At 49.2% G+C, this 22283-nt stretch overlaps 1 protein-coding gene across 7 annotated transcripts in view; it reads left to right on the top strand.

The window, feature by feature from the left end:
* Positions 1–2711: 2711 nt before the first annotated feature.
* Positions 2712–22283, top strand: part of ZC3H4 (zinc finger CCCH-type containing 4) — a 53225-nt gene continuing 33653 nt past the window's right edge. For 2 of the 7 annotated variants that reach the window (XM_077980466.1, XM_028839341.2), the window contains exons 1-2: positions 2712–3166; positions 4315–4610. In XM_077980466.1, the coding sequence (XP_077836592.1) occupies positions 3026–3166; positions 4315–4610 (437 nt within the window). In that variant the 5' untranslated portion in view covers positions 2712–3025. Of the gene's footprint in view, positions 3167–3779; positions 4191–4314; positions 4611–4642; positions 4754–5613; positions 5999–22283 lie in introns of those variants that run through there. The other 5 variants (XM_077980468.1, XM_077980467.1, XM_028839340.2 and 2 more) reach the window with 4 other exon arrangements.

The following is a 22283-nucleotide window of genomic DNA, read 5'->3' as shown; positions in this document are numbered from 1 at the left end:
CCTTGAAAAGACAATAGCGGTCCTCTTAGATGTGGTCTATGTTCTCTATCAGTGGTTTTTGTCCATAACACAATACATGAAGTCCAAATATCAAGGTGTAAAGGAAGGAATGGCACCATCCATAATCGCACAGTGAGCTACTTTGGTGTCCTTCCTTTCCATTCCTACAAACCTGCAGTATTAGTTCTTGGTGTATTAAAGAAAACTTTTTTGGACAACATACCTATGAGCATGAGTGAACACTTTATTACAATCTTACATGCAAGGAAAAAAGGTCCCTTGTAGGCCAATTAAGATTCACTCTAATAGGGACATTTTATAGGAGAAGAGAATCATTATCTAACCATTAGATCTGAGACTGGATCCAGAAAGATAAAGGTAACACAGTTCTTGGCTGGCAGTCAGCTGACTATCAACTGGGGTACCAGGTGGGATGGTAGGGGGAGCACCAGCTTCTCAAAACAAGTTTCATCCACTGATAATTTATTTTAAGCATTTTATCAGGAATTTTCTTTTCTTTTCTTTTCTTTTTTTTGAGACGGAGTCTCACTCTGTCACCCAGGCTCTAGTGTAGTGGCACCACGATCTTGGCTCACTGCAATGTCTGTTTCCTGGGTTCAAGCGATTCTTCTGCCTCAGCCTCCTGAGTAGCTGCGACTGCAGGTAACTGCCACCACACTCGGCTAATTTTTTGTATTTTTAGTAGAGACAGGGTTTCACCGTGTTAGCCAGGAAGGTCTTGATCTCCTGACCTCATGATCCACCCGCCTCTGCCTCCCAAAGTACTGAGATTACGGTTGTGAGCCTACTTTATTAATATTATTATTATTATTATTGAGACGGAGTCTTGCTCTGTCGCCCAGGCTGGAGTGCAGTGGTGCCAGCTCAGCTCACTGCAAGCTCCGCCTCCTGGGTTCACACCATTCTCCTGCCTCAGCCTCCTAGTAGCTGGGACTACAGGCACCCGCCACCACGCCTGGCTAATTTTTTGTATTTTAAGTAGAGACGGAGTTTCACCGTGTTAGCCAGAATGGTCTTGATCTCCTGACTTTGTGATCTGCCCGCCTCGGTCCCTCAAAGTGCTGGGATTACAGGATAAGCCACCGTGCCCGGCCTATTATTTTTTTTGAGATGGAGTTTCGCTCTTTGTTGCCCAGGCTGGAGTGCAATGGTGAGATCTCTGCTCACCGCAACCTCTGCCTCCCAGGTTCAAGCGATTCTCCTGCCTCAGCCTCCCATTTAGCTGGGATTACAGGCGTCCACCACCACGCCGGGCTAATTTTGTATTTTTTAGTAGAAACGGGGTTTGGTCAGGCTGGTCTTGAACTCCCAACCCCAGGTGATGCACCCACCTTGGCCTCCCAAAGTGCTGGGATTACAGGCGTGAGCCACCATGCCTGGCTCTATTTATTTATTTTTTTATTGATATGGAGTGTCGCTCTGTCACCCAGGTTGGAGTGCAGTGGTGCCATCTTGGCTCACTGCAGCCTTTACCCCCTAGGTTCAAGCAATTCTCCTGCCTCAGTCTCCCGAGTAGCTGGGATTACAGGCGCGCCACACCATGCCTGGCTAATTTTTTGTATGGGTTTCGTCCCATTGGCCAGGCTGTCTCAAACTCCTGACCTCAAGTGATCTGCCAGCCTCGGCCTCCCAAAGTGTTGGGATTATGGGTATGTGCCACCACGCCCTGCTGCCAGCTGGAACATTTAAAAAATAGTAGGATCAATATACCAGGAAGTCACATGGTGCCTCTGTCTCCAGCTTTATCAATCTTGACGAGGTTTTTCTCTCTTCCTGGAATCTAAGTGGTCTTTGCTTTGTCAGGGCCTGAAATAAGGTATTCTTTTCTTTTTTTTGTTTTTTGAAACGAGAGTCTCACTCTGTCGTCCGGGCTGGAGTGCAGTGGTATAATCTCAGCTCACTGCAGCCTCACGACCTCCCCGGCTCAGGCGATTCTCCCTTTTCAACATCCCAAGTAGCTGGGACTACAGGTGTGAGCCATCATGTACTGCTAATTTTTGTATTTTTAGGAGAGAAGGGATTTTACTATGTTGGTCAGGCTAGTCTCCAACTCCCGAGCTCAAGCGAGCGATCCGCCCGCCTCGGCCTCCCAAAATGCTAGGAGTACAGGCGTGAGCAACATCGCCCCGCCTGAAATAAGGTATTTCTTCTGCTTGGAACCAGCTCTTCTTTTTCATATACCAGCCTAAAGAGCAATTTCAAGACTCTCCTCTAACACTCCACCCACCCCCTTTATTCTTTAACTCTGTTTCTCTCTCGGGGCATTGTCGGTTAAGTTCCATGAAGACAGAAACTGTTCCCATAGTCCATCACAGGGACTGGCACTGTAGAAAGAGCTAACAAAAGTATTTAAGGAAGATCCCTGGATTCGAGGTTAGAGGGACGTATGATCGTGTCACAGCACTGCAGTCTGGGCGACAGAGCAAGACTCTGTCTCTTAAAAAAAAAAAAAAAAAAAAAGGCCGGGTGCGGTGGCTTTCGCCTGTAATCCCAGCACTTTGGGAGGCCGAGGAGGGAAGGTCATGAGGTCAAGAAATCGAGAACCACCCTGGCTAACACGGTGAAACCCCGTCTCTACTAAAACACACACACACACACACACACAAAATTAGCCGAGCGTGGTGGCGGGCGCCTGTAGTCCCAACTTCTCGGGAGGCTGAGGCAGGAGAATGGCGTGAACCCAGAGGCGGAGCTTGCAGTGAGCCGAGATCGCGCCACTACACTCCAGTCTGGGCGACAAAGCGAGACTGTGTCTTAAAAACAACAACAACAACAAAAAAGTCTTGCTGTGCTCTTTAGCACTAATCCTATGACGTTGAACCAATTACTTAAAACACCTAACTTCAGTCTGCAAATGGGAATTGCAGCAGCTTATTTTAGGACGGTTATGAGAGTCAAAAGATTTTGTTTGTACACAGCCTATGACACCGGCCAGTGTTTCTATCTCCGCTATTTGTGAGCCTTCTCTGGGTCCTCCTACACCCCAGGTCCTTAAACTCCCCTGATGGACTACCAAGCCCCGCCCCTCTCTCCTGCAAGGATGACGTCATCGACTGAGTTGTCGAGTGACGTCACCTCCGGGCTGGCTGGGCTTCATCGCTTCTCCGGAAACCTCCGACTCTCGGCACCTGGCCTCCAGCTTTCGGTTATTTTTTTTTTTCTCTCCGTAGCTTGAATTCCTTCCCTCCCATCCTCCCACCTAAAACTATCGGCTCTTCCCGCCTTCCTTCAAACTAGCAATTTTCGGTTCTTCCCTCTTGCTCTCGGGCGAATTCCTGAAAGTCGTTTATTCTCTTAATTAATCGCCGCTCCAGCCCCGCCCGTTCAGCTCATTCTCTTAATCGCATTACCCTGGCTGCTTTTCTTTCGGCTGTTTCCACCTCCTGCCACCCACCCAGACACCGCCTTCGGCTCTTTCCGGACCATCTCAATTTCTCCTCCTTCCCCGGTCCCAATCGGCTTAGGCTATTTCTGGCTCCCCTAGGTTTCTCATGCTCTCTCTAGCCCCACCCCATCACCAGCTTCGGCTCTTTTCGGCTCTCCCCCGTCGCCTCCTGTCTCCTGCTCAGCTCTTTTCGGCTATTTCCGCCTCCCCTCGGACTCACCCTTTGCCTTCGGTTCTTTCCGCCGGCCCTCAGGCAAGCGGTCTCTACCCCTCTCCCGCACGTGACGCGGCCTCCGCCTCCGCCTCTCAGTTCCCCCTCCCACCTCACCCTTCCTCCCGCCTCAGCCTCTAGGCTGGTCCGGGCCGAGCCGCCATTTTGTGTCAATTCCTGATTGCGGCGGGGGCCGGGCAGCCGGGAGACCAGTGGCGGGCAGACAAGGGAGACAGTCGGCCCGTCTCCGCGGCCCGTTCCCTCTCTCCCTTCAATCCTTTTTTTCTTTTTAACCCTTCCACCCCCTTCGCTGGCTCTCCTCTTCTCCCCTTACCCTTCGCTTGCTCCATCGCGCGCGGCCCGCGCTAATTACACCCAACCACCCACCAGTGTCCGAGTCTCCCGGGTCTCCCGCCCCCGGGCCCGCGGGGGTGCGTGGGGGGGGGGCTCTCGCCCCTATGAGGGCCCCGCGCCAGTAAGCGAGTGACCGCAGGGGTGGGCTGCGGAGAAAGCAGGCGGCGAGCGGCCCTCCGAGGCCTAGGCCGCGCGGCCTACGCGGAGGTCAGCGCAGAGGTGATTCCGAAACCGAAAAAATATATACCCCATTCCCATCAGGAGCCCTCCGAGCTTAAGTGTGCCCCTCCCGCCACGCCCAAGCAGTCCTTTTTCGTGCATTAACATCCCCTCCCCCCCAAAGGAACTATGGAGGCCGCGCCCGGGACCCCCCCGCCGCCGCCATCAGAGTCGCCGCCGTCGCCATCGCCGCCGCCGCCATCAACGCCTTCGCCTCCTCCGTGTTCCCCCGACGCCCGCCCGGCCACCCCGCACCTCCTCCACCACCGCCTCCCGCTCCCTGACGACAGGTCAGGCCCCCGGCCGGGCCGGGGCTGCGTCCCCGGGGGGAGGAAGAGGAGGAGGAGGAAGGGGGGCGGCCGCCATGTTGGGCCGGGCCGCGGAGGAGGAGGAGGAGGAGGAGGAGGAAGGGCGGGGTCGGTGGGTGTCTCTCGATCGCTTGCTCGCTCGCTCTTTCTCGCTTGCTTTCTCTCCTGGCCTCATGCGTTTCCCCCCCCTCGCGGCGTTCGCCCGCTCTCCCTCGCTCTCGCTCTGTCTTTTTTGGGCGCCATGCTGAGGGGAAGGTGAGGAGGCGCCCCTCGGACCCCCCGCGCCCGCCCGCCCGCCCTGGGGAGGGGGCGCCGGGGGGGGTGCTGCGGAGGCCCACGGGGGTCCTTGGCTGCCCCTACGCCCGGAGCTGGCAGCCACGGGCCCGCCTGCTCGTCGCCTGGCTTCGGGGAAGGGGATGGGGGAGGGGCTCCGGACCCTTTTTGGGGGGATCTCGAGCAACAGCCCCGCTCTTAGGGGTTTGGGGTTGGGGGTCTCCCAGCCCCCGGCAGTATCCTTTCTCCTGGGGGAGGCACACCCTACCCTACTTGGATGATAGGTATCTTAGCTTAGGAGGCAGAAAGTGGGGGTTCATTGCAGTCCCTTCTCCATCCTTGTAATGGGGGGTCATTTGGGTGGGTGCTTTATAGCACTTTTATTTTTTGGCGGGAGGTGTTTTGTAGCTATTCCCTAGAAGGCCGAATTGGGGAGTGGGGGAGATGCATCTCCAGCCCTTTTGATGAAAACCCCTGCCTATTTATTTAGAGAAGATTCTTACCCGTGTTTTTGTTAAAGGGCAGGGGTTCTCTAGCTTTTCGTAGGTAGGTGACGTGAGGGAAGACTAGCAGCCTTGTTTTGTGGGGGTAAGGTTTGGTTTCCCTGCCTTGTAGGGAGAGGAAGTTGGTCCCGCGCTTTCTCGTGGGGTTCCCCCCTCTGTCGGGGTAAAATGGGGCACCGTCTCTTCCGGGAGAGAGAAAAGGAGATTTCCTTGTGCTTTGGCAGGGCGTTAAAGGAAGCGCCCCATTCCCTTTATTAAGTGCGAAACGCGGCGCCCCCCCCCCACGCCCTTCTCTGGCTGGCGGGTGATAATGGGGTCAGCCCGGCGCGTTTCAGGGCGAGGTTGGGGCCCCGTTTCCTTCCCCTGCTCGAGCAGAAGGAGTTGGGGTGCAGGGTTCGCCCACTGTTTCCTGGTGGGGCAGAAGAGGCGGCTGGAGAGTAGATTTGGACACGGACGGTGGGTTTCAGCCGGCAGGAAAGCGAGTCTTGGAGTGGGGGTGGAGAGGGGAAAAGAACGCGCTGGACAGATGGCTACCCCGCCGCAGCCCTGGCTGGGGAGCCGCTGAGGACCCTCCCTTGGCCGGGGGTCTCAGCCAGGGCTTCCTAGGGTCTACGGCCCCTTCTCCCTACTCCCTCCTCCCCTTTCCCCTTTCTCCTTCACAGACCATACTTTGCCTTTTAAAAGAAATGCCACCCACATTCAGAGACACAAGTGCAGCAGTTTGGTGAGCTTTTTACAACATTTGTTTTTTTCTGTTTTGTTCTAATTAAATGTATCGTCCTGGGAATCGCAGCCCATCGCAGCCCGACTCCAAGGAAATAAACAGATTAGCAAAGGTCTGTTCGCAAAGCCCTTGTTGGGCTTCCGGGCCCCCTCTCCGGGGGCAGGTGCATTACTCAAAGGTGCTTACACGCTTTATTCGACCTCTAAGGAGTTCTCTTATGTCAGAAGTGTATGTCTTACAATGGGTTGGGATGGTAAGTAGCCTCTTTTATTGAGTAATTCAATGATCTCCCTCTTTTTCTCCCTTTCCTGCCTGCCTTCCTCCTCGCCTTTAGACCAAAGTGATGCTTGAGAGAGTGAGTTGATATGTTCGAATCAGGATTCTAACCCTGTTGAGCCCTTTTAGACTTGCACATCCTTTCAATGTTTAATTTTTAAAATTTTACGTACACAGTTTTCTCCAAAAAAAAAAAAAAAAGTGTGTTACTGTAACATGACAAAAATCGATATAAAAGGCCCGTATGTTTTCGGACTTTTGGCATCCCTCTTTCCATTTCAATCCATTGCTTTGTCTCCAGCCTTCATCTCTGAAAAGAGTGGATACTTCAAGTCCATTTGTAGGAGACAAGCTTACTGAATTTGATTTATGATACATGTATTCAAGTTAATGGTTTCCCTCCCTCCCTGCCCCCCAGAAAAGATTGGTTCAAGTAGCTCCAATTTTCTCATTTTACTCCAATGTCTCTTGTGGTGATGGACGTTAAAATTGAGCAAGTCATTTGTAAAGTACTGTTGAAGCACAAAATCTGTAAACTGTGTCAAGCCCCCATCTCTGCCCGTCTCCACTGCTCCTTTGTTCGAAAGCACATGTCTGACTGTGAAAAGTTGATGCAAACGTGTTACACGCCCAGTCATGTTGGAGGGAACACCTCCTCCAGCCCCCAGTCCCCCCGGCCTACACGTAACAAGGAAAAAACAGAAACAGAAATGACTTGCAGAACCAAACACCGTACTTCTGATGTGTTTTACAAGCATAAGTTCCGTTAAAAGACAAAACACGTTGAAGTTGCATTTTCCCTCTTTCCCACTTTTGATCCCTGACATACTTTGAGAGAGAACCCTGGCCCTCTCCAAAGGAGCCGTTTCCTTTTTTTCCTTCATAAAAGGAAAAAAGGTCACGCACATGTAGATGAGGAAACTGCAATTCAGTAGGCCACTTGTTTTCTTCCTCTTAATACGTTCACAACTGCCATGGAGTGGTGATCATTAGTATGTAAAATCAGTTATGGGAGGAAGAAATCTCCAAACTCTACAGTATCCTGCAAAAAATGTCTGAAGCACAAACCGAACAAACACATTATCCAGGGCACTGGGTCAGCCCGAAATGAATTGCATTTATTTGAAGTTTCCCATCCTTTATAAAATTCCTTCTCCAGGAGCTGAGAACAGAAATTGGATGACTGATGACCCAAGTTCCAAAGGCTACTAAGTTGCTTATTTAAATTGACTTTTAAAAAGAAACGTTAAGGAAATGAGATTTTTTTTGTAAGTGAAATTTTTAGCAATCATTCAGTGAATTTGAAACTATTTCCCCAAGCATTTAAAAAACTCACAGGCATATCAACACAAGGGTTTATTGTTTTCTGTTCTCAAAGGAATCTCATCCCGAGAAGCCCCAGTAATTAAGTCAAAAACTATTTGGTTAATCTTTGTTTTTGAAATGTCACAGTACTGCCTTTTTTTCCCCCCAAACTGATGTACCAGTATTAGTTAAAAATCAAATTAATGGATGTTGCAAAAAAAAAAAAGAAAGAAAAGGGTGTCACTCAGAATCCCTGATTTAACAACCAATCTTATTATACACTTATAACCTTTTACATTTTTATTTTCTCTGGGTGAGAGATTTAACTTAAAAGCAAATCAAAGTCTCCTAGTAGAAAAAAGTCGATTTTGACCATGGAAATATGGATGTTCTGGTCATAAAGCACCTTTATTTTTTTAATTCTTCTCAAATTTGCTCTTTAAAAGAAAAAAAAAATGTGATTCCCCAAAAGGAGTAATTCACAGCCTGTCCTCTCCCCCCGGTACAATTTTGTTGTGCTCTGAAGGTTTAAATTTTTGATTTCTTTTTAAGCCATAGTTTTCTCTAAGTAGAGCCAGCTATTTTAGCCACTACTGTGGTTTTTCCACAGCCAGGAAGGCTGATCCCAAGGGAAAATTGTTTTGTACCTGTGGACCTGGCTGTTCAACTGCCTGGCAAATTTAAGATGAACGGTTTTGACTCTTGTGTTTCTATATAGTTGAATGTAGAGCTATTGCATGTTGGACTTGCTTAGTATTTTATTTAACGGTGCTTCCACCTCTGCTTCTTGCTCTTAGATCTTTTACCTTCTTCCATGATGGGAGAGAAATGGCTGTCTGAGGATCCACTTCCTTTTGTTACTTTTTTTTTTTTTTTTTTTTTTTTTTTTGAGACGGAGTCTCACGCTGTCGCCCAGGCTGGAGTGCAGTGGCGCGATCTCGGCTCACTGCAAGCTCCGCCTCCCGGGTTCCCGCCATTCTCCTGCCTCAGCCTCCCGAGTAGCTGGGACTACAGGCGCCCACCACCGCGCCCGGCTAATTTTTTGTATTTTTAGTAGAGACGGGGTTTCACTGTGGTCTCGATCTCCTGACCTTGTGATCCGCCCGCCTCGGCCTCCCAAAGTGCTGGGATTACAGGCTTGAGCCACCGTGCCCGGCCGTTTTTGTTACATTTTTATGGCTTATGACTATCAGGCCTCTAGAAACATCTCTCCATAGAGGTCAGATCCAGTTACAGTAAATATTCTGTGGTGAAAATTGCTAATGGAACGATTTCCAAGTCTCTGTGGATAGCTATCAAGTCAAACCAGATTCTAGAGAACCTAATTTTGGTCCCCACAAACAGTAATTCTAGTGCCAGAGCAACTGGGTCCGATTCACGCCAGGAGGTTGAGTGACAGAGCGAATAGCAAGCAAAGTAGCTGAATTGAGCAAGGCGCTTAACCTGTACTTTGGCAGCACAGCTGAGAAAAAAGGATGACTCCTGAGATTTCTGGCAATTGGTATTTATTCAGCAGATCAGGGACTGTAGGAGCAGCCTCATTGGTGGAGGGACTCCTTTCCGAATACATGGTTTGAAGCCAGTTTCATAATTAAAACCTAATAGGATGGAAAAGCTGCCAGTTTGTCTGGGTTGCATGTCAAGTTCATGGGGATAAGTTAAGGTAAAAATCGTTTAGGGGGAGCCAAACTTCATGGGTTTGACTTTCCCAGTTTCTTGGCCTAGTCTTTGCTGCGTGGACACTTTTGATTTTAGGAGTTAATGCAGATGCAGTTTTGAAGACATTGTGTGTGGTTTCGCTGGTGATGTAATGAGGTGAGATGGACAGTTTTTAAATAGATTTCTGGCACATCACCCGTTGGGTTGACTCTTAGTAGTTGTTGACAAAAATGAAGATATGGTCTCTTGGTTGGTGCTAGATTTAGTTGTGCCCTGTCACTTTTTCTGTTGTTTTTCTTAACAGAACACAGGATTATTTGCTGAGAGCATAGTTTGCTGCTTCTGACCAAACTGGTCTGTATAAAGAATCTTTCTCGTGTGTATTTTTTTGCCATTTCGCATCTGTGTGAATAGGTGACTCAGTGCCCTGTTTGTCAGGCAAGTGGTGACATCTTTTTGAATGTCGGAGGTGGCAACAGGATGTGGAGGAAGACTGTGGACTTTGGAGCCAGATAAAACTGTTCAGGCCTGGCTCCTCCCCGGCAGTGTGCAGTAGGCATCAAGGATAAAATGCCCACTTCTCAGGGTCTTTGTGGTCAAATGGGTGCATTTGGGGACACCCACACAATGCCAGCATTTAGTGAATCTTTCTGCTTTCCCTACTAGAGAAGAATTTGAAACAGAACTGTTACAGTCAGTGTGTAAACAGAAGTAAGAGCATCTGTTTTTGAAGGAAGTGCATTTATCTTTCACCTCTTAGGGTTCTGGTCAGCTTGTTTAATCACAGGGAGCCGATTGGGGTTGACACTAAGTGGAAGCCATCTTAAGACATTGCTTGCTTGCTCAGTGTCTTTTTATAGATGCTCAAATGGTCATACTGTCTGGAGCTTATGCTGACTGTACCTCCTGTGTTCATCTTTTTGCAATTAGAATCCGAGTTAGTGCTGCAGTCTTGGTAGGGCTTCTGAGAACTGGGAAGCCAGGGATCTAGAATCTCACACCACTGCAAACTAGTCAGTTTCCCCACGCAAGTCCTTTACTTTCTCCAGAGGGGAATGAGCAAGGTCTCATCTAGCTCCAGGATGTTTCACTCCTTTGGGATCTGGCTGAGTCAGATAAAGTTTCGTTCATTCAGTAACTAAGCTCCTCCCTGGCTTTTCTTGGAGCAGAAAAGTTTTCTGAGTGTGCAAAGAACCCTTCTATCCTGAAGACTTTATTTAAAGTCAGGCTAGGGTTGTTACTGCCTTTACCAGACCTCGTATTCCCTTCCCGTGTGTCTGGCCTACCTTCTACAGCTTCTGACCACAATAAAGGGTTGCTGCTGCTGCTGCAGCTCACTAATACCCACTTGCAAAGCAGATGCCTTAACAATTAATTTGCAGGTTAGGCTCAGTGGCTAGATCACAGGCAGGCCCATCAGGTTCCCGGTCATGCCTGTCAGTCATCCCAGAAAGGATAGAGTGAAGTCCAGAGCCAAAAGCTTTGTTTTTTCACTTTTGTTGAGACAGGGTTTTGCTGTTACCCAGGCTGAAATGAAATGCAGTGGCACCTCATAGTATTAATAGCTCACTGCAGCCTGGAACTCTTAGCTTCAATGATCCTTCCACCTCAGCCACCCAGAGTGCTGGGATTACAGGTATAAGCCACCATGTCTGCCTGGGTGCTGCTGTGTTCTCTCCACATGGGATTGGCCCTCTGCTGACAGTGATGGGTGATGGACAGCTATGGTTGGGGAAGTCAGGCAAACTGGATGTGATTCTTGAGTTCATCTCCTAAGTCAGTGTCTTTGTCTTTCCAAAGGGGTGACAGTACCATTTGTGCGCAATTGACCTGAAGGTCAAAGATTACCTGCCAGGGCCCTTCTGAGGGCTTCTCATGCGTTAGCTCATTTAACCTTTACCCCTGCCCTTTGAGGAGAAACTGAAACAGAGAGGCGAAGTCAGTTGTCCCAGGTCACGAAGCAAGTGCGTGCTGCAGGCAGAGTTAGAACCCTGGGCGGCTGGTACTCAGACCCCATCTCTATACTATACATACCATTATACTGTGGTGGATCTGGTGTGGTATTTTTCAGACTGCAGGGTATAGCCACTAGTGGGGTATGAAGTCCAATTATTGATTTTTTTCTCCTGTGTTAGAAAAGCAAGGAAATGGAAGAGGAAAGGAAAAGCATAATGCATTTAAGTGTGGCTTCTGGACGCTTTTGTTTGGGAGAAATGCAAAGAAGCAGATGTGGTTCAGTGTCAAAAAGTGTGAAAGCCGTTGCATCCAGGCTAGGTATGATTCTTGGGCCAAAGCCAGCCCACCCAGCCTGTTTTTGTAGGTAAAGTTTTTTTTGTTTGTTTGTTTGTTTGTGTTGTTTTGAGACAAGAGTCTTGCTTTGTCACCCAGGCTGGAGTGCGGTGGCACAATCTTGGCTCACTGCAACCTTTGCCTCCTGGTTCAAGGGATTCTCCTGCTTCAGCCTCCTAAGCCTGGGATTACAGGTGCGCACCACCATGCCTGGCTAATTTTTGTGTTTTTAGGAGAGACGGGGTTTCACCATGTTGGGCAGGCTGGTCTTGAACTCGTGACCTCAAGTGATCCACCCTCCTTGACCTCCCAAAGTTCTGGGATTACAGGTGTGAGCCACCACGCCTGGCCAGTAGGTAAAGTTTATAGGCACACAGCCATACTCATTCATTTATATCATCAGTGGCTGCTTCTACGCTACAGCAGCAGAGTTGAGTAGAAAGTTGCTGCCCACCACGCGGTATGGTATGCACTGTCTGGTATGCCAGCACGGCAGGCATTGTCATTATTTTTGTGGTGGGAGGGAATGAGGAGGGAATATAGATATTCCATTAAAGTTGGCCCTCGAGAGGGTGGGGGTGTTACTCCTTCCTCAGTCTACTGTGGCTCCATCTTCCCTACGTTCCACTCCTTCCAGTGAATGTAGAGGCCCAAGCCTAGGCTTTTAAACCCTCTTAAATGGAAGGGATTTTCATTCATTAGAAGTAACTGGAGACTTCTTGAGTCCCCATGTGGAAGTGGATCACGGCCATCACATCCCTGCTATGGCCTAACTGAGGGAGCTGGGCCCAGACACTAGTGTCACTTGGCCAAAAGTCTGTTGCAGGTGGCTTGGATTGTTGCCCTCCTCATTTTCCTAACAGACATCAGGGCTTAGGTTTCCTTGGGATTCCAGGCAGGCCCTGCCACTCCGCAGGGAACGAGAGCAATCACAGTAACTGAAGCCTGTGTGTCACACAAGGCGGGCTGCATCCAAGGCAGGGCCTGTCTCCTCTGTTCCGTCTGTGCATCCATCACTTTCAAGCTTATTTGGAAACCCTTGATAAACACTCAAATGAGTTTGTGTCAGAGTTTTAAGTGATACAGGTTGCTGAAAAGGTTCCTTGGAAATTTGTTACTGTTTCTATTGATGAAATTGACCAAAAGGGTATGAAAGCTGAGATTGATACATCATGTAGACTATGCACTGAGCATGTACCCAATCTGTACCTGGCCCTATGCTGGGCCCTTGGAAACATGGGGTTACTGTGAACCTCATTCTTGTCTGCCCTTAAGGAACCCACAGGTGACTAGAAATTAACAAATAGGTTGTATGTATATAATTGTAGTTAAGAAATTATTATTATTATTTTTTTAGACAGAGTCTTACTCCGTCACCCAGGTGGAGTGCAATGGCATGATCTCAGCTCACTGCAACCTCCGCCTCTGGGTTCAAGCGATTCTCCTGCCTCAGCCTCCTGAGTAGGTGGGATAACAGGTGTGCGCCACCACCCCCAGCTAATTTTTGTATTTTTAGTAGAGATGGGATTTTACCATGTTGGCCAGGCTGGTCTTGAACTCCTGACCTCAGGTGATACACCCGTCTCGGCCTCCCAAAGTGCTAGGATTATAGGCGTGAGCCACTGCACCAAGCCAAGAAACTCTTTAGGTGATGCATGAACAAATCTGAAGAGTCTTAGGCCCAGATCTCTTATTTGTTTGTTTATTTTTATTTTTATGTATTTTTTAAGACGAAATCTTGCTCTGATGCCCAGACTGGAGTGCAGTGGCACAGTCTTGGCCCACTGCAGCCTCCGCCTCCTGGGTTCAAGTGATTCTCGTACCTCAGCCTCCTGAGTGGCTGGGACCACAGGCGCATGCCATCACACCGGGCTAATTTTTGTATTTTTAGTGGAGATGGTGTTTTTACCATTTTGGCCAGGATGGTCTTGAACTCCTGATCTCAAGTGATCTGCCTGCCTTGTCCTCCTGAAGTGCTGAGATTATAGGCATGAGCCATTGTGCCCGGCATGAAACCCCATCTCTACAAAAATTAGCTGGGCATGGTGGCGCATGCTTGTAGTCCCATCTACTTGGGAGGCTGAGGTGGGGAGGATTGCTTGAGCTCAGGAGGTCAAGGCTGCATTGAGCCATGATCACGCCACTGCACTCCAGCCTGAGTGACAGAGCAAGACCCTGTGTAAAAGTAAATAAATAAAAAATTATAAACAAGGAGAACTCTTAGTTCATAAGTTAAATTGTTAGACTTTCTCCTCTGGAGTAATAGAAATCGGTCCTCCGATGAAAACCATGATCTTTGCAGCTTTAAACCATCTGAAGCTTCGTTGGCATGAGAAGGTGGTTAGAAAACTCTTCATTGCTGAGAAGCAAATTCCAGAGGTTCCGCCAAGAGTAACTTGGTTCTGAGGGATAGATACCTTTGCTCAAGAATGCAAATTTTCAGAGTTTGTGGGAGTGGAAGAATAGATACTGAGGCAAAGAAAATGGCATCTTTGTCTCTACAAGCTTCCTCTAGCAGGCTGGGTTTTTTCGTGGTCAGCCTGTTTGGAGCTTTGCAGAACTGTTCTGAGAGGTTTGCCTGCTTGTACAAACCCCAGAGTGGATGCTGCACACTTGGGGGCGAAGGCATTACTTTCATGTTAGGGGACTTTGGAATTTCACTCCCTGGGATTTATATTGTTTTCTCTTAGTATTGGAATGAGTCCTTTTTTTTTTTTTTTTTTTTGCCAGAATTCCTTCAGTCTTTCCATGAGCCCTTATTCTCTATCTAGATGTCTTTGGTTAGGTTTTTGAAATGCTACCATTTCCTTCATTTGATATTGGAAGGACTGTGTCGACCTTGTGTCTTTGCGTTTGGGTCGATTTTACTCCTGTTTATTCTGAGGGAGGTTCCTGCTAAGTGCTTGCGTTACATGGCCTCATGGGATTCTCGCATGACACCATCCTGGGGACTCCATGGTTGCCTGTGCTGCACAGTTAAGGAGACTGGGGTACAGAGTGTTTAAGGAATTTGCCCAAAGTCTTGGTGCCTCATTCTGGCATTTCTTGGAATACTGATTCATGAAGTCTGTATACATATCTTATTTTTCCCCACTCGACTATACATTTCAGGATGGGCATTGTTTTGTCAGTTGACGTGTTTAGCAAAGTACTCTTTTTGACGTAATTTGTAGTTGTCAGATAATTTGTAGAAGTTAAGAGCTGGTCTTTGCATCCGACGGTACTAGACTTAGTTTCTAGTTCTGCTTCTTCCTGCTGTGACCCCACGGGCAAATTCCTTCCTGTCTCTGAGCCTCAGTTTAGGCCTTGGTGAGGAGTGTGGAGGCCCCCAAGCCTAGATTCCAGCTCTCTGCTGGGAAATTATTAAATAACTGCTTGGGGACCTTGCAGCCTCTCCTCACGTTGCTGAGTTGTCCCACTTGGAAATTCTTTTTTGTTTTCTTTTCCTTTTTTTTTTTTGAGATGAAGTCTCACTCTGTCACCCAGGCTGGAGTGTAATGGTGCAGTCTCAGCTCACTGCAACCTTGACCTCCCGGGTTCAAGTGATTCTCCTGCCTCAGTCTCCCAAATAGCTGGGACTACAGGTGTGTGCCACCATGCCTGGCTAATTTTTTTTTTTTTTTTGGAGACGGAGTCTTGCTCTGTTGCCTGGGCTGGGGTGCAGTGGTGCGATCTCGGCTCATTGCAACCTCTGCCTCCCCGGGATCAAGTGATTCTCCTGCTTCAGCCTCCCTAGTAGCTGGAACTACAGGCACATGTCACCATGCCCAGCTAATTTTTGTATTTTTAGTAAAGATGGAGTTTCACCATGTTGGTCAGGCTGGTCTCGAACTCCTGACCTCAGGTGATCCGCCCGCCTTGGCTTCCCAAAGTGCTGGGATTACATGCATGAGCCACTGCGCCTGGCTGGAACTTCTTTTTTCTTTCTTAACCTTGTATTATGGAAATTTTTTTTTTTTTTTTTTTTTTTTTTTTGAGACGGAGTCTCGCTCTGTCACCCAGGCTGGAGTGCAGTGGCCGGATCTCAGCTCACTGCAAGCTCCGCCTCCTGGGTTTACGCCATTCTCCTGCCTCAGCCTCCCGAGTAGCTGGGACTACAGGCGCCTGCCACTTCGCCCGGCTAAGTTTTTGTATTTTTAGTAGAGATGGGGTTTCACGGTGTTAGCCAGGATGGTCTCGATCTCCTGACCTCGTGATCCGCCCGTCTCGGCCTCCCAAAGTGCTGGGATTACAGGCTTGAGCCACCGCGCCTGGCCCTTTTTTTTTTTTTTTTTTTTTTTTTTTGAGGCAGAGTCTTCACTCTGTCACCCAGGCTGGAGTGCAGTGGCCGGATCTCAGCTCACTGCAAGCTCCGCCTCCCGGGTTTACGCCATTCTCCTGCCTCAGCCTCCGGAGTAGCTGGGACTACAGGCGCCCGCCACCACGCCTGGCTAATTTTTTGTATTTTAGTAGAGACGGGGTTTCACCGTGTTAACCAGGAAGGTCTCGATCTCCTGGCCTCGTGATCCGCCCGCCTCGGCCTCCTAAAGTGCAGGGATTACAGGCGTGAGCCACCGCGCCCGGCCAAGAAAAAAAAATTTTTAATAATTATTCATAGAGGCTGGGTGCAGTGGCTTACGCCTCTAATCCCAGAACTTTGGGAGGCCAAAGCAGGAGAAGGCCAAGGCAGTCCAAGAGTTCAAAACCAGCCTGGGCAACATAGAGAAACCCTGTCTTTAAATTATTTGTAGTGACGGAGTCTCACTATGTTGCTCAGGCTGGTCTCTAACTCCTGGGCTCAAGCAGTCTGACAGGGTCTCACTCTGTTGCCCAGGCTGGAGTGCAGTGGTGCAGTCTTAGCTCCCTGCAGCCTCGACCTCCTGGCTCAATCGATCCTCTTGCCTTAGCCTCCTGAGTAGTCGGGACTACAAGCGCATGCTGCCAGGCTAATTTTTGTATTTTTTTGTAGAGATGGGGTTTCCTCATGTTGCCCAGGCTGGTCTCAAATTCCTGGGCTCAAGTGATCTGCCTGCGTTGGCCTCCCAAAATGCTGGGATTACAGGCATGAACCACTGTGCTTGGCCTATACCTGTAGATTCTTCAGTATGAATCTCTAACTTTATGATCATTTAAAAACATAACTACAGGCTGGGCATGTTGGCTCACACTTGTAATCCTAGCACTTTGGGAGTCTGAGACAGGCGGATCACCTGAGGTCAGGAGTTCGAGACTAGCCTGGCCAACATGGCAAAACCTGGCTTCTACTAAAAATACACAAATTAGCTGGGCGCGGTGGCAGGTCCTGTAATCCCAGCTACTCGGGGGGCTGAGGAACAAGAATCACTGGAAGCCAGGAGGCCGAGGTTGCAGTGAGCCAAAATCGTGCCAGTGCAGTCCAGCCTGAGTGACAGAATAAGACTCTGTCTCAAAAGAAAATAAAATTAAACAAAACAAAAAACCCTACTACAAAACTCATTGCTAACAAAATTAACAATATCTCAAATACCGGAGCTGGGTTCACACGGCTCCAGTTTCTCCTATGGTCACATCCGCAAGTAGGTGTCTTCGTATTTAGATGCCAGCAGTGGATAGGTAGACTGTCTTATGTTGAAGTGAGAGTGTGGGGTGCAGGGTACAGATGCTGATGGCTGGACTTCTCTTCGCCAGTTTTGTGCCTCACTTGGGTGGTTGCTGTGGCGTGGGCACATTACCATGGAAATGGAATGATGTCACAGAGCATGCTGTGATGACACTTGAGAATGCTGAGGAAAAGGAGACACAGAGCACATTTGTTCTTGGTTTCTGGTTGATGAACCTAGGTAGTAAGGACACTGAAAAGCATGTGCAAGACCCAGAGGTTTATTTCAAGAATTTCCTGGCTCTGAAAATCCCTCAGTGAGGTTTCCTCTGTGGCTGCTTCATTACATCCTAACTCAAGGGAAGGTCTCTGGGGCCTTTCTTAGGCATGAGCCCTGAGCTGAATTTCTAAAGCAGAGGCCCTGCGCCTTCACTCCTAGTAAACGACTGTGCCGCAGAATTGGACTTGGGGATCCTGGACTTCTGCGTTTAGGCTGGTTGTTAAACATTTGAAGAGGCGGCACCTCCTTGTAATTTTTGTAATTTTGTCCCTAGTTAATGGGTCATTCAGAGCCTACCCAGGCAATTTGTTGAGAGTCTGGGCAGTTAATGATCATAACCCTGACCTTCACATTAACCTAGCCGCCTCTTATCAAGGGCTTTCATGATCTTAAGGTAACAGCCGCTGTTCCATGAGTTTCCATCTTTTGTGTTGTACTTTGCCTTTTTTTTTTTTTATTTTTTATTTTTTACTCTTGTAAACCAGGTTGATCCACAAACCCTGGGCCCCTTTCAGCTTTCGTCCAGCCCTCTTGTCTAGAGAGCTGCCATGTTGCCAAGCTTCATTTCTGTAAGAAGCCTTTGTTCCTTCCCGGGGCTCAGCTCTCCCTACGTCTTTTTGTCTTGATTAGACACTTGGTGGCTTCTGGTACTGCCTAGATTAGAGCTGAGGAAGGGGAGACGTCGCTTTTGTCAGTTTTGTCAGCAGGATGAGTTGGGAGAACAGTGTATGCGTGGTTATGACCAAGTAAAAAGAACTTGTTGACCAGCAGTCAGCAGTGTCCATCAGGGAGAGCTGGCTGTAGCTTTCTTTTTTTCTTTTTTTTTTGAGATGGAGTTTCGTTCTTGTCCCCCAGGCTGGAGTGCAGTGGCGTGATCTTGGCTCACTGCAACCTCCGCCTCCCCAGGTTCAAGCGATTCTCCTGCCTCAGCCTCCTGAGTAGCTGGGGTTACAGGTGTCTGCTACAATGCCCAGCTAATTTTGTATTTTGAGTAGAGATGGGGTTTCTCCATGTTGGTCAGGCTGGTCTCGAACTCCCGACCTCAGGTGATCCGTCCACCACGGCCTCCCAAAGTGCTGGGATTACAGGCGTGAACCACCGTGCCCGGCCCTAGTTGTAGCTTTCTTATAGAGAACATGCTTCGCAGTCAGCATTCCAGCCAGTTAGGGCTTTCCGTGGAGAGGTGCCCTCATGCTAGCTGGTTCTTACAACCAACAGCTGCTCCTTCCTTTGTGCCTGTCCCTCATGTCAATTGCTTTATGCCTATTATCTCATTTAACCTTCACAACCCTTAAGATAGGTGCTACTGTTATCCCATTCAGTAGATCAGAAAAGCAAGGCTCAGGTTATGGACTAAGAGCATACTCTAGAGAAGAGGTGGAGCTGGTTGAGTTACTTGGTCTGCAGAAAGGAGCATGAGGCCCAAATCTGTAGGCTGCTGGATAAGGCAGTATGAAATATCTCCTTTGAAATATCATGTCTACTTTGGACATGAAATATCTTTTGTTTTGTTTTTTGAAACCGAGTCTCTAGGTCTGTCACCTAGGCTGGAGTGCAGTGGCATGATCTTGGCTCACTGCAACCTCCGCCTCCTAGGTTCAAGCGATTCTCCTGCCTCAGCCTCCTGAGTAGCTGGAACTATAGGCATCCGCCACCTCGCTGGTGGCATTCTTAGTAGAGCTGGAGTTTCACAATGTTGGCAAGGCTAGTCTTGAACTCCTGACCTCAGGTGATCCGCCTGCCTTGGCCTCCCAAAGTGCTGGGATTACAGTTTTGATTTGTTTTGTTTTTTTTTTTTTGGAGACACAGTTTCACTCTGTCTCCCAAGCTGGGGTGCAATGGCACGATCTCGGCTTACTGCTGTCTCCGCCTCCCATGGTCAAGTTTTTGTGCCTCAGCCTCCCGAGTAGATGGGATTACAGGCGCCCACCATCACACCCAGCTAATTTTTGTATTACTGGTAGAGACAGGGTTTTGCTGTGTTGGCCAGGCTGGTCTCGAACTCCTGACCTCAAGTGATCCGCCTGCTTTGGCCTCCCGAAGTGCTAAGATTACAGGCATGAGCCACCACACCCGGTCTGGACATGAAGTATCTTTACCAAGCACTGTTTTTGCCAAGTCCGTGGTGTGTGCTGAACCCAGCATGCTTGTGGACCCTGTGGAGTCGGCCTGTTCCTTGGAGTGGGCATCCAGATCTGTTCTTTGGCCCAGGGAGAGGAGCAGCCAGCTCTGAAAATGGAAACTGAAATGCCCGGGAGCTTTGTCCAGGAGGTATGGGGCAGGACTGGCTCAAGGCAAGGCGTTGGCCTCTTCCCATTTCCTTGTGGGGGCCAGTTCCAAGTCGGTCTCCCAGGGTGGTTGCTTTCCTGTCCCCGAGAGCTCTAGCAGCGGACTGAGTGCAGCCATGTCAGGCGTTGCCAATACAGGCTCTGGGAATAGAGTGCTCCCTGCACAGGCCGCCGCGGCAGGCTTTTCTTCTGCTTGCTTGTCTCAAGAGAGTTTGGCAGGTCTAGATTGAAATGATTAGCGCGGTGGGGCTTCCCCCACTTTTCTTGGGGGATTATGTCGAGGTCTATTAAGCATGTTCCCTCGGTATTTAATCCCACTCTGACACAGATTTTGCCGGCAGTCTGTTAAGTGGCATCGCTGAAACCTGGTTGCTGTTTTGTGGAGACCGCCTTTGTGCTGTCGCGCCGGTGGCACACGGGATTCCCAGTTGGCTTGACTTCCTTTCCTTTTGCTTTCTGTTGAACAGAGTCTGAAAAATATAGTCAAGACCTCATATTCACGCAGGACATTTAGCTGAGAGGCGGGTGTTGGGAGGGGGGACCCCCTGAGGTGACTGTGGGCAGAGGTTAGCCCAGGGCTCGGAGGGGCTTTGAGAGCATGACATGGCAGGATGGCCCTGAGAATGCAGCGATCTGTTTATTGTCGCTGTCTCAGTGCCCCTTCATCAACCAGCAGCAATTTAACAAAAAATCCTGTGTATTTCTCTGCCTCTCTCAACTCTAGGGAAACAGAGTTTCAAGTAGCCACTGCCTGTTTTGTGAAAAGTTGTATGGTTGATTCTCTTTGAGCCCAGGTGTGCCGGGAGCTGTTGATATCAATAGTGTGCAGAATCCCTCTTTGGGTCAGGTCTTTGCAGGATGGATTTGAATGCTGTGCTTCTCTACCTTGGTGTTCCTTTCTAGAATCATTCTGGACAATGGTTAAGGCTCTTGGAGTTCCTTGGATGGTCTTTTGTCCTCTGCCCTCAGGTGTTAGATGTAGAGTAGCCTGTACCTTCGTCCGAGCCAGCAGGTGGCATCGAGACAGGGAAGGAGGCCTCAGCTGACCATGGGCAAGACTGTCACCTGCTGTGTGGCAGTGTTGGACATAAGGGAGGGCGTGCTGAGGCTGCCACTCACTCTGGCTCAGCTGACCCTGCCCTGATGATGATCATGCACCTGCCTTGTGGACCAAGTATGTTGTCATTTGTATCTTTTTTCCTACAAGGACAGTGCAGAAAAGGAGGTAGTCAAGCAACCTGGCACAGATTTGGCATTTAAAATATTAGTGACCTGGCCGGGCGCGGTGGCTCAAGCCTGTAATCCCAGCACCTTGGGAGGCCGAGACGGGTAGATCACGAGGTCAAGAGATCGAGACCATCCTGGCTAACCCGGTGAAACCCCATGTCTACAAAAAAAAAAAAAAAACCAAAAAACTAGCCAGGTGAGGTGGTGGGCGCCTGTAGTCCCAGCTACTCAGGAGGCTGAGGCAGGAGAATGGCGTGAACCTGGGAGGCGGAGCTTGCAGTGAGCTGAGATCCGGCCACTGCACTCCAGTGGGGGCGACAGAGCGAGACTCTGTCTCAAAAAAAAAAAAAAAAAATATTAGTGACCTGGATGGTGATCATGTGCCTCTCAACTTTATGCCTTCTAGACTTAAGTGTCGAGAGTAATGTTGTTCTTAGCTTTTATTCGTGAAACCCCAGCATGTATACCTCCTGTCTGTCCCAGGCCTTCTCGCACTCAGTCTCTCTCTCCCCCTGAGTTTCTCTTGAGGTGTGGCCCTGGCCTGCCCCCAATATTCCCATCAGGGTGCCACTTCACAGTGTCTGCATAGCTCCCGGCGGCGGGAAGTTTGCCATGTCACTGAGTAACAGCTTCTCCCTTGGGACAAAACCAGTTTTCCCAGTCATGTGGCCCTTTCAGTGTGGGTGAGGCATCCAGTGAGGGCTTTGCTCCACGCCTGGTTTCTGTGGGCCGCACCCCAGCGGGAAGGCACCTCCATTGTCAGGACTGCAGCCTGCGCCCCTGCCCCGCCCCATCCCAAGTTTGCTAGTCAGGGAAGCAACACGTGGGTGACGTCACCTGTGTTGTTGCCTTTGAAGCAGCAGAAAGAGTTTTGTGTCCTGCATTCTGTTTCGAGAACTGCCCTTGACCTCTACCCGGGAGTATCTGTGGTGCTGGGCCACTTGGGTTTGAAATAGAATCCATCCCCTTTGAACTGGGAATGAGGGTTCATAGAAAAAGCCCCTCTTGAGGAGCTCCTTGATGTTTAGGTAGCAGTCCTGAGGCAGACAAAGGGAGGGACACAAGTGAAAGGACAGTGGAGGGTCCTGGGAGGAGTCTGCCGCATGTGCTGGAAACTTCAGGCAAGCACGCCTAATGCACTGGCTCCCGCCTGGGCAGCTGCAGGCCTTTCCGCGGAGGTAGCTCCATTTGTGGCTAACCTTTTGGGGCCTGGGCTCGTGACGTTTCCTTCTTACATCCCTTCTCTTTGTGTCCTAGTTAATTGAGACGGAAGGAGTTGGAGGCTCTCACACAAGCCTTTTTGTGGTCATTCGTGGGGAACTTTGGGAGCTTTTTAAAATTATTCAAAAAAATTGTTTTTTTCCTTTACCAACTCCTGTACTTATGAACACTGTGTCTGTGGGT

Source organism: Macaca mulatta, chromosome 19, assembly GCF_049350105.2.
Source record: "Macaca mulatta isolate MMU2019108-1 chromosome 19, T2T-MMU8v2.0, whole genome shotgun sequence".
NCBI lineage: Eukaryota > Metazoa > Chordata > Mammalia > Primates > Cercopithecidae > Macaca > Macaca mulatta.
This window is presented reverse-complemented; position numbering and strand designations above follow the sequence as displayed.